This window comes from Vombatus ursinus, unplaced genomic scaffold (genome assembly GCF_900497805.2).
Source record: "Vombatus ursinus unplaced genomic scaffold, bare-nosed wombat genome assembly UNPS02014779.1, whole genome shotgun sequence".
Lineage (NCBI taxonomy): Eukaryota > Metazoa > Chordata > Mammalia > Diprotodontia > Vombatidae > Vombatus > Vombatus ursinus.
The window spans coordinates 10,859,129-10,871,241 of record NW_020954557.1 but is presented as its reverse complement, the minus strand read 5'-3'; the positions used below and the strand labels follow the sequence as shown (position 1 = coordinate 10,871,241).

The 12,113-nt window shown below is 35.5% G+C and overlaps 1 protein-coding gene across 1 annotated transcript in view; it reads right to left on the bottom strand.

The window, feature by feature from the left end:
* Positions 1 to 12,113, bottom strand: part of SATB2 (SATB homeobox 2) — a 216,511-nt gene that overhangs the window by 110,751 nt on the left and 93,647 nt on the right. Inside the window, exon 6 of the mRNA XM_027866064.1 lies at positions 4,445 to 4,547. Within this exon, the coding sequence (XP_027721865.1) occupies positions 4,445 to 4,547 (103 nt within the window). The remainder of the gene's footprint in view (positions 1 to 4,444; positions 4,548 to 12,113) is intronic.

The window sequence follows — 12,113 nt, the reverse complement described above, 5'->3', positions numbered from 1 at the left end:
GTACAAGAGGTGCTTTAAATGTGGTAACTTTATATCATTTCAAGTATAATGATCATAATTACTTATTTCTTTTAATCACGACCCACTTAACCACTTTAGTGCAGAGAGGAATAGTTCAAGGAGTTTAATTTTCATTCAACATCTAATCTTCATGTTTACCAAAACCCTTCATGGGCTTTGTTTACTGTCTGCTCCCTGGCCTGGACGTTTGATCTTACAAGACTGGATCAGACAGGGTCAGATAAAACACTGATTACTGGAATAGGGTAGTCATGGTAAGTAACACTGGTTTTTGAAAATCACCCCAGCTTCCACATTTTGCAAATAAACTCAAATGCACAAATGTGACAGTTAACAATCAGGGATTTATCTTACAAAATAATGAGAGGGGAAAAAAAAGATGGCAATAAAGCGATCATGCGTTTTACCCAAACTTTGAGGAGGGCATCACTTAGTCCACTATGTCTAGAAACAGTATTATGTGACAAATAATTTTTTGACAGCTTCAACAATATTCAGGTGAACTTCCAATGACCTCTCCTAATTCATGGGCTATACATGAGATTGAATTTAAGATTCTAAACTGCACAAAGATTACAAAACAACCTGCTTTATGCTCAGTAGTAGTAGCAGAAGAAAAAAGCTTTAAGGATAAACTAAGTAGGTTCCATTAAATCATTAATTTTTCATTTGAACTTCATTTGGAAGTATTCCATGTGAGCATTTCTTTGCTGGGACACGCTCCTATCCAGCACCTAGCATGGAACATGGCATGCAGAAGGAGTTTAATAAAATGTTTGCCAGCTAATAGTCTGGTTACCTCATAGAAGTAGGCCACAATAAGTGTTTGTGAACTACAACATTAAAATTGTATAATAATAAATAGGATAAAATAAGTGTACATACAAACCAAGTTCATGCTATGGTGAGAACAGGTATGAAGGGAGGCAATTCTTTAAAAGATTTGCTCTTTCATCTTGATTGATCAAATTCCTTAAAACCAAAATTTATTATATAGGGCACACTTCTTAAAAATGATATTCCAAAAATCTAAATATTTCAATTTTACAATAGATTATATCTAGTCAACCAACACTAAAAACAAATTAAACAATCATTACCATGTTCTCTACAGGAAAACAATAAACTCAAAATTATAAGCTTAAAAAATAGCCAGCTATATGGGGACTGACATTATAGTACTGCATGTGGAATAATAAGGAGTAATTTCTTAACCACTGTTATCACCCTCCACAATATTCTGACATACAAAACAACTAGGTAGCTGGCTTAGAGAATTAAAGACAAAGGCATACAAAAGTAGCCTATTCATTTTTAAAAAAGTATTAATAGTAACTCCAATACCCCTGGGTAAACCATAACTGTCTCTGAAATTAAAGAGAAAACAATCTATCCTAATGTGATCATTACAGAAAAGAAAGTTAACATACTAAGCAAAACTAACTTTGGACTTTTTAAAGAATAAGTGTAAGTAGTTAAGCTATATTTACAATAAGTCCAACAAAATGCATACTGAGAATGTTTACTTCAAATTTCATACAGTTCCATTTGTATATAGTTTTTACATCTGTTGTTAATGATATCAAATTATTGATTATTCACTTTCTCATATTTATTTAAGCATTAGGTATAGAATCTGCAATCTGATGCTTTTTTCCTCCTTCCAATGGACTTTTATTTTTGCTGGGTTTTAGTCATATTTACTTTGATCTTTCAGAGTATATAATTATTTTACTGTTTATTTATTTCTATGAGAAAGGAAAAAAAGCTTGACCTAAGAGATCTATATGTGGCAATTTGTAACGGAATCACATAGCTTACATTTAGGAAATCATGGTTTTGATTAAGAAGCGACCATTTAGTTCCCACTGTTTTATTAAAACAGACATTAGCAGATAATAGGAAACATATTTAACACTGTACACTGCATTTAGCTTGTGACATCACTAAGGTTATTTTGAAACTCTCTTCTATGTTGCATATCTTCCACTGTACATAGAAACTGGCTGCTTGGGAATGGGAATGGAGAAAAGAGCACAGAAACCAGTCCTTTGTATTCCCAGGCAGATTTCTGTTTGCTTTTTTTTCTAGAACTGCTTTCCAGACTTGGAAAATCTTGGACCTCTTCTAAATTTTGAAAAACAAACCAAAAAAAGCCTATATAAATTACCAATTTATTAACTAAATCATCTCTTTCACATATGAAACATGTGAACCTGGACTGAAAAAATTAACCATACAATAGAGATTGTACTAAACCAAATATACCAAAAAAAATACAACATGAATACAGCAATAAATACAACAATTATTTTATGAGAGTTGCAAGTTATTTAAATGAAGTTCTCTGGATGTTTATTTTTCATATATCACTATACCTGTCATGAATACTTTATTTTTCCTCCCACTCCTTTGGTTGATGAATCAACACCACTTGAACTGTTTTATGGCAGCTTGTGTTTACTTCACACATACCTTAACCTTCCCTTTTCTCCTCCTACTCTCTCATTCTCTTTCATATTCTCTCTCTCTGTCTCTCACATACATACACACACACACACACACATAAACATGTATATGTCACACACATTCACACTGTGAAACAGCAAGCACTAGCTACATCACTTTGAACAGCATGTGTACCCAGTGTCAGGTAAACTCTTTAGGTTTGGATCCTTGACCCCTCGATTGAAATCAAGGTCTCATTCTGATTTTACTGCACTTAAAGTTTTAACTGTGCACTTACTAACTAAAAAGGGGGGGGGGAAGCTTAAAGAATTGAATGCTCTAAGAAAGAAAGAAGAAAGTGGAAGATGCACAAAAAAAACCACTTGGAATCTGTAGTGGCAACTATGAGAACACTACAGTGAAGGGCTTCCAGTCCCTCTAAAACTGGCATTACACCCTGGACTATTGAAATAGGAAGCTTGATGCAATTTGCTTATAACAGCAAGTAAATGTGATCTACCAAATGACCTTGAAACTATATAACTCTTTTGATTTTTAGCCAAGGATATGTTCAAGCACTTTAAAAAAAATTCCCTTTAAAAAAAAAAAACAAACTTGGAGACATTTACGAAAAGAAACACTTGTGAACCACACAATAATGTTTTATAATGAGAAGGAGCTATTCACTGTATGCTGCACAAGGGTCAATATTAATAACACCATATAGAAAGTACTCAAACCAGAAAAGAGTCCTAATAATTTTAAAATAGGTTGAAAAGAAATACATCAATTCAATTTCAGAGTGTTTAATTTCACATATGTAGGTCAACACCTTGACTTTCTTCATAAATATAGTTCAAATAGAATGGTGTTATTCTTTTCAGACGATTAAAAATATTTCCACAGTATTACACCTCTTAAATGGTAACCTTGTAAATAAGTACAAAAATGTTTACTATCCTACAAGAATTATTTTACAAGCTTGTCTTTCCAAAGAAGATTTCCAAGTTGTAAAACAAATTCATCAATTGTTTCTACTCACCCACCATAAACTGGTATTTGTTCTGGCATAGATGGTTAGTTAACTGGTGATAAGGTAGTATTTACACATACATATAATGGAGAAGGGATTAATAAGCACTAAATGCATGCAAAATGGAAAACATTCATTTTAGCATCAGAATGTTATCTTAAAAAATTAGATCTCTCAAGATGCAGGGAACATTAACTTAAACGCATTATTATTACATATGTGCTCATCAGCATTTTCTAATACCATTCCAAAATTTTATAAGGGAAATTTTAAAATAAAAATAGTATTTTAAAGGGCTTGGCACTTCAATAACACATGCAAAAAAGGTATTTGCGGGGGGAATCAAAACTCACTGTACAATTACTTATAAATAAATATGGTGCTACCACCTGACCAAATTCTATCTGATATAACATCATAATCATTCCAATAAATCCAGCATTATTTAAATAAGTACTCCTTCAGCCCAAAAAGACAAATATATAGTATTCTTGAACAAAATCTAGTAAAATATTTTCTATACCAGTTATACTTTTAAAAATACTCTATATAATAATATATCATTTCGTTATATACTCATATAGATAGATATACATCTATTTATATATCTACCTATATCTATGTCTACATAGATATAGATACAGATATAGGTTTGAGTCTTTTGACAGGTGACCATTCTGTGTAAACTACCAGTCATTTACAATGCAACAGAAGCATTTTCTTTAAATTACTTTTCATTCTCACACACTAATTTTAAAGAATTGAATTTAGACCACATTACAGAAAGATTTAAATATCTTCTTTTTATGAGAAATTACATGTGTGGTGCTATATTTTTAAACTATTAGGGGTTTAATATTAGTACTAATTCCAAAGAATCAACAATGCATTTGCCTAAGAAAGATTTGAGAAGAGACTTTAGAAATAATTAAGGTGAATTACCTTTAATCTTCTTGTACTTTTTATACCATCTCCCAAACTCCTGGCACTTGGTTGCTGACACATTGGCATAATATGTGCTATTTACAATGGATGAAATCATGCTCTAGAAAAGAGAAAAAAAAATTTCTAAAATATCTTCTAAAAAATATTTCAGTGACATTGAAGGGCACACTACATTGCTCACACCAAACATTCCTTGTATCCTAATCTAAAATAGTCTCACCAAAAAAAATCAACTTTATTTTCTATTTCCTTTTCTCAGGCACAATTATCTGAGTTCATTCCTAAAGTAAAAAGAAAGGAGGAATGCCTCTAGACTTAGGGGAATCTCTCAGTTTATATTTGAATAACGTCTTTTCTCCAAAAAGCCTATTCAGAGGCAGTCTCATACAGGGGGACAGACACAAAGATTAAACACAATGGGTGAGAATAATTGTGATTTAGGAAGCAGATCCTAAAGGTAAGATGAGATGCTCCAGCATGCATAATCCAAATAATGCTTTTCAGATGTTTTCTGTTCCGCTTCCAACTGCAACAAGACCACACAGCCAAGAATCTGAGAACATTCGTGCTACTCACTGCAGAACAACAGTTAGGCAAATAAGTTAAATTAATATAATTTATAGAAACGTGTGATTAGCACTTGGGTGAAAATTCACCAAATGAAAAAATTAACAGTACTATTTAGAGCAAAGTAAACTAAACATAATACTGTATGGTTTCAACCATTCAAGTTGAAACTTTCAGATTACTCAGTTCCCTTGCCTCTACCATGCCCACCCATTCTTCTCCCACCCCCAAAATTTTCCATTTTGTCAATCAACTTATTTGTAACTGTTGCTTTATAGTACTTAGGAAGAGAAGACAAACATAACCTGAATCTGAGACCTCAATTGACAAAATAAAATAATAGTTGTATACTTAAAAGAAATTTTTTCCTTTAGAGAAATATATGCAGTTAGAATGTATGTATTAGGGGCATGTGTATTTGAACAGAGAGAAAGGTTTGTGCCAGTTTTCAATTTTATGCCCTGACTGGCTTGATGTTTTGTGTGTGTGTTTTAGTTTGGTGTTTTTTTTTTTTAATTCTGCCAGAGCTAGAATATTTTTGTCAATCGCGTGTGGACGTAAACAAACCAGGAAGTCAAATGAACCACGTAAAGCTTTTATATCTTTTCTTGAAATCATATCTTTCAGAAAAATCATCCCCAGACATGTAGGAGTTCAGAAAAAAAAAACATCAGAATGTCTGATGACATTTCTACATAGTTCTAGGGATAAAGGGGATGGCAATAAATCAAGACAATGGCAAGTGATTTACCAGGAGATTCAAACTCTAGCAGTTCCCTGTAAGCTGACATTCAAAATACTACCCCTTTGCAAGATCAAACTCATGTGTCTCTCAGTCTATGCTGGCATTGTTTTCTAAGACCTTACATCTTCTCTGGGCTTCCACTCACTCCATCCTTGGCCCAGGGTTTTACTCCAGTACAGCCTCAAGTGACTCCCACTTTTCCCAGATCTCACAAGGTTCTGAGGTTTTTCTTTTCTTCCTTTTCTTTTCTGATGCTGTACTTTAAAATCAGTCCTTTAAAAGAGCCCACAAAAACTAGCTCCATTTACAAAAAGTATTTTTTGCCCCTTTCAACATAGCAGATGACTACCAGCCCTGTCTTGCTACTACCTTTTAGGTAAGTCGCAGAGAATACATCCCTTGACACCAGTTTCTACAAAGTAAGCCTTTATCAAAGGAAAGACAGCATGATGAGTGGATCTGTTCATTCCAGAATCTGAAGAGGCCAGCCTAAAACAAAGTGTTAATATCACCTAACTTTAAGTAATATAACTCAGTGATGTTTCCCTTTCCATCAAAGAATTAATCCTCAGCATCCTAGGTACAGTATTCTCCTTTGCTGATCATTAAGCAGGGTGGTAAAGTCATCTCATAGCCCTCTTCACCTTACCATTTCCCTGTTTCTGAGCTTAGATCTAGCACAGCACATTGGAAAGAAACCCTGATCCAGTAGTCTGTGGATCTGAATTCTATTTCAGAACTTGCTATAGGGCATTGGGCAAGTCATCATCTGTCTCTGGGTGTTAGTTTCAAAAAGTGAGTACAATTGGACTAGATTAAGCTCCCTTCCAGGACTAATTCTAGGAGTTTATGAGTCCTTCTCTTCTAATGTACTGTTCTGATATAGGAAAATCAATCAACAAGGATTTATTAAGTGCCTACTATATACTGAGCAAGGCACTTACAAGTACAAAGACTGAAACAATCCCTAGTCATAATAAGCTTACATTCTAATGGGTGAGATAACAAGGACATATAAAAATCAATAAGATATAATTTCAGAATAACTAGACAGGTGAAAGGGAATTGAGGACACCTCACACTGTAGAAATAGCATTATTAAAATTTTCATATGAAAGCTGTCTATAAGTAGACAAAAGTCTCCACAAATCCATGTATGCAATAGTGCAAAAGACTTTGTGATGCTTCTGTTTCATTACTTCATCTGGGTGAACGTGGCCACCGGGCAAGCAGGAGAGGATACATACCTTTAGCAGGAGTCATGGTTGAGTAGCAAGACCACTAAGCTCAGTAGGTGGCCAATCAGACTACAAAACTACCCAAAATAGGAGATGCCTCAGGCTTCACTTGGAGTCATGTCTGTCTTGTTCTAAGCCCCAAATCCAAATCACCCTTGATCTCTATGGTCCACCTTTCCTTCTATTTGTGGATCATCCCTGCTTCCTTGTGGCTCTGGCCTTTAATTGTGAGTGGCTAACACCAATGGCTGTATGTTGAAAAAAATAAGCATGCTTCTGACTGGTCCATTAGCAAAGTCCCAGTACTGGAGAAATTTTACATGCTTTGTTTAAAAGAAAGAGGTACAATAGGCCTTGTTCATTTTCCCAGCTTATTATTCAGAGGTTGATAATAAGCTGGTTTCCATCTCTGCTAGCACAGAACAAAAAGAAAAAGATTTAAAGTGCAGAGTAAAGGAATTAGGTTAAACATGAAGAAAATTTTCCTGATAATGAGATGTAAGAAAGAATTTCCCAAAAAAAGGACCATAGTAGCTTCTTTTCAGGAGAGCTTTAAAAATTGCATAGACATATTTGGGAAAGTTTAGATATCATGAAGATATAGGGACATGTGAAATGACTTTCAAGATCATTTTCTGCCATATTATTAGATAAAAACACATTGTACATTTTTTTCATGACTTGAATCCAATTCAATGGAACCTTACCATAAAAGCATCCAAGGGTCCATCCTGTAGAATAATCTTAATGTTGAAAATGGGAATTTTTCTTTTAAAAACTTCAGTAACCAAGCCACCTTTGAAGGATCCAAGATAGAAAGACCTCATGTCAAATTCTATTCTTTAGAGGTCCAGGATTCAAGGTTTCAGTGTCCCTTAGCACACTGTTTTTCTCTGACACTCACTTTCAGATAGTAGACTTTCTCCTGTCCCCATATATAATCAGTGTGGTAGGACACACATGTTATCCATACTACCTGGAGTCTGAGGATGGTGGATTGTTTGAGCTTGGGAATTCTGAGCTGCAGTTGGATTAAAGTCAATCATATGTTCATACTAGGCCCAATACCAATATGATGAGCCCCTAGGGTGGGGAGGTGGTGATCAGGTACCTAGGGAGGGACAAACTGGCCTAGGTCAGAAATGGAGGTCAAAATTCTCATACCAATCAATAGTAGAATAGAGTTCATGAATGGCCGCTGTACTTTCAATATGGGCAAGATAGGCAGATCCAGTTTCAAAGAAAAAAATTGGTATATGTGTGTATGTAATATATATGTACACTATATAGACATATAATTATAATTTATATATGTATATAACTATATTACATACATACATACACATGCACACACACAAAGAGGGGGTCTACCAAAGATAATATAGCCATCCTACAAAACATTTACAATGAAGACTGTAGCAAATGACGATTCTACCATTAATAATTAATGAAATAGATTTTCATGTGTAAATAGAACTTTCCTCTAATGACCTCAAATTACTTTACAAATTAGTTTATTCAGGGGCAGCTAGGTGGCCATAGTGGATAGAGCACCAACCCTGGAGTCAGGAGGACCTGAGTTCAAAACCGGCCTCAGACACTTGACACTCATTAGCTATGTGACCTTGGGCAAATCACTTAACCCCACTGCCTAGCAAAATACAAAAACAAACAAACAAACAAAAAAACAAATTAATTTATTCAGTGAATATTTACTGACTGACAGGATGTATGGCCCCTCTGACAATGAGGGGTGATATCTATTTTAAAAGTGAGTACACAAACGCAGAATGAAGCATCCTGTCCAAAGTCAAATAGAATTATCAGCCATCTATTGTATGTACTAGGCTAGGGGTGGGGAACCTACAGGCTCGAAGTCACATGTGGCCCTCTAGGTCCTCAAGTTGGGCGCTTTAACTAAATCCAAACTTCACAAAACAAATCCCCTTAATAAAATGATTTGTTCTACCAATCTTGGACTCAGTCAAAAACCCAAGGACCTAGCAGTCCACATGTGGCCTCAAGGCCGCAGGTTCCCCACCCCTGCACTAAGTCACATTATTTCTGATGTTTCTGAAGTTAAGGATGAAAGAACTCACTAAGTAAGGGAGTTCTAACTTCATCAGAAACAGTAATCTCTACAGTCAACAGGGTAGTAGCTTCATTGAGAGAAAGTTCAAGATAAAATGGCACACATAACAACGTAAAATTATAACCCCAGATTATCTGTAAATAAATCATAAGGAAGTTTAGAATTAGATTAAATTATGTTACTTAGAGACAATTTTCAAAGTTTATAGGAACAGCCAAAACGAAAAACTAAAGTTACAATTGTTTGTATGACATATTTGGAAAGAAGAATTCTTACCAATAAAGAAATAAAGAAAATAATCAGATTTCCTTCCCCCAACAACCTCCCAAACTTTAGCTTGCAAGCTATTATTGGTTTGAATAGAAACTTTATGCTAAGGGCATCTAAGATACAAGTACATAATATAGCTAGGGTTTTTTTGTTTGTTTGAAATAATAATTTTAGAGCAAAGTAAATTATTTCCCATTAGTAGTAATGTGAATCCCCATTTAGGTAAGTAGAAGCACTCCCGGGCTAACAACAAGTTGGTCATCACTGGCAGGAAAAAATAGGTATAGAATGTTCCCCTTTTATATCCCTGTATGTGGAGAATTTGATACATATATGAATATAAAGCAAAACTTAGTCTGGTGTTTGGTTCAGAGGAGACTGCTTCCTAATTTGTTGTCAATAGGAAAGGGAGTATGGCGAGGCAGGGGACTGAGATGGTATTTCATATTTGGTAACATTTTAAAAAATTTATTTGGATAAATTATGATTTTGTGGCAAATTCATGCAATGCCAATAAGTAGCCTTCACTTGTCTTTTTTACCTCAACATGTATGTATCATAAAAGTAGAATTCTAAATTTTTAAAATTCTAATCCAGGAAATTAGAGGTTTGAAGTTAGCACAGTCTCAGTCCCTGTGTCTTTATGAAGTTTGATAACCTAGGAAAGAACTGTCCGTAGAGCAGGCAGGCCTGCACAACCTGCAACCCATGGCCACTCACGGCCTGCCAGGGCACGCAAAAGGATTTCAGGCTGCCCAGAGTGAAGATGATGTCGACCTTTGCATTTTTGAAGGCCGCTTGAAGTCCTTTGGCGTGCCCGGCAGGCTGTGAGCGGTCAGTGGGCCTCAAGGTGTGCAGGCCTGCTTTAGAATGCTGTGTTCTTCAGGATGAGACAGGGGTATTGATGAACAAAATGCAATGTTCTCATGCAATAAAACAGATTTTAAATATCATAGGTAACTGGCTAATAAAAGGAGAAATGAACTCAGGCTGCACAGGTGAACTTAGGTGTTACATAAAACATAAAGCTTTAGATTGTCCATGGACACAAAATGGGGGAGGGGTGGTTGTGGCAATGTGGTCTCAGTCTGGAGCGAGGAGCAGTTAGTTCACATCCTGATTCTGGTACCAGACTTCGGTCTTGAGTAAGTCATTTTTGTTCTCAGGGACCCAGGCTCCTCTTTGGTAAAATGGGTGGGTAGCTTAAAGTTCCTTTTAGTTTTATAGCCAATGAGAAAAATTAGTTAAAAATAAAAACATTTAAGCAATCATCTGCTTTGCCTAAAGAAGGATATTTATTTGATTTGCTTTCCATTGATTTGACTAGTAGTTTGACTTTAATGACCAAGCTAATTGATCTATTTTGGTTTCACATAGACAGAATTTAAGTGTTTTTAGTGATGCCTGCTAGGTCTTATACTGAATGGGATAAAAGAAACAATTATCCTGAGACTTACTGTTGGAGAGGAACACAAAAGGTAAAGATTTTCCCTCCTCATGATAGCTTTTCCTCTCTCACATTTATTGGCCAGAGTTCATCATACCAGAAATATGGAAAGACCTTTGCAATGTCTGCAGCTTTAATATATCCTGATATAAAACCCTATCAGTTCCGGGCTTAAGAACTGATTTCTTCAAATATTGTTTTCAGGATCAAAGAAGGGATGAGTAAGTGGTGTATGCATTTGGAGCCACAGACAAGCAGAGTTCATTCTTTTCAGACTAAACCAGATCCGTTTTCTAGAGAAGTTCCTGTAATGTGTTATAGGTTAACACCGAATTATCAGATAGATCAACTTCTAGGAGGCAGAGCTGTCCCTGGAAAATCAAGGAGACTGCCCTACACCCAGAGCTTTATGGGACCCTATGCTAATTTAGGGACTAGAAAAAAGGCAGGTACACAAGTAACTAGCACACAGAGAATGAAGTTGTTGCCAGCTGGTGTTTTAAAAATTACTGAGGCTCGGGGCAGCTAGGTGGCGTAGAGGATAGAGCTCTGGCCTTGGACTCAGGAGGACCTGAGTTCCACATGACACTTGCTAGCTGCGTGACCCCTGGGCAAGCCACTTGGCCTTAACTGCCTCACATAAAAAAATGAAATTTAAAAATTACTGAGGCTCATATATACATACACATAAAAATCAATAAGGTCTAATTACAAGGCAGAACTAGACTGGTGGCCTGACTACAAACTTCCCCAATATCCCTTCTCACATGCAGACCCCAAAGCCTATATATTGCCATTTTGTTGTACCATCTTATTTTCTCTTTCAAAGGTGTTTTTACTGTTTATTCTAGACAAACTTTACCTATATTATATTGATGATTTTGGTTTTGGTTATTGGTAATGATAGTTGTATTTGGGAGCAAGGGGTAGATGAAGAATAGATATGAACCTACAGAGTATATTTTGCCCTGGGGATTGGTAGTTGTAATTCAAGTTTAACCTCAGTTGAGGGAAAACTACAAAAGCATTAAACCAAGATTATAGCACCCTTCTCTGCCTTCTCTCTATCAGTATTATACAAATAGGAATTCCACAAACCTGAGAAAACAGACCTACATAAGCAATATTACTGCTAAAGTTTTCTAATCTCCTAAGCTAGATCTTGAAAGAAATTACCTGGTGCCAATAGTTAAATTGCTCAATTTCCTATTTAGACATTAGGAAAGTGCCTCCATGAAAAAGGAGGGTAGAGATGATCATTTCTGATGTGTATTAGTTTCAGTCTGATCAATTCAATAACTGGCATG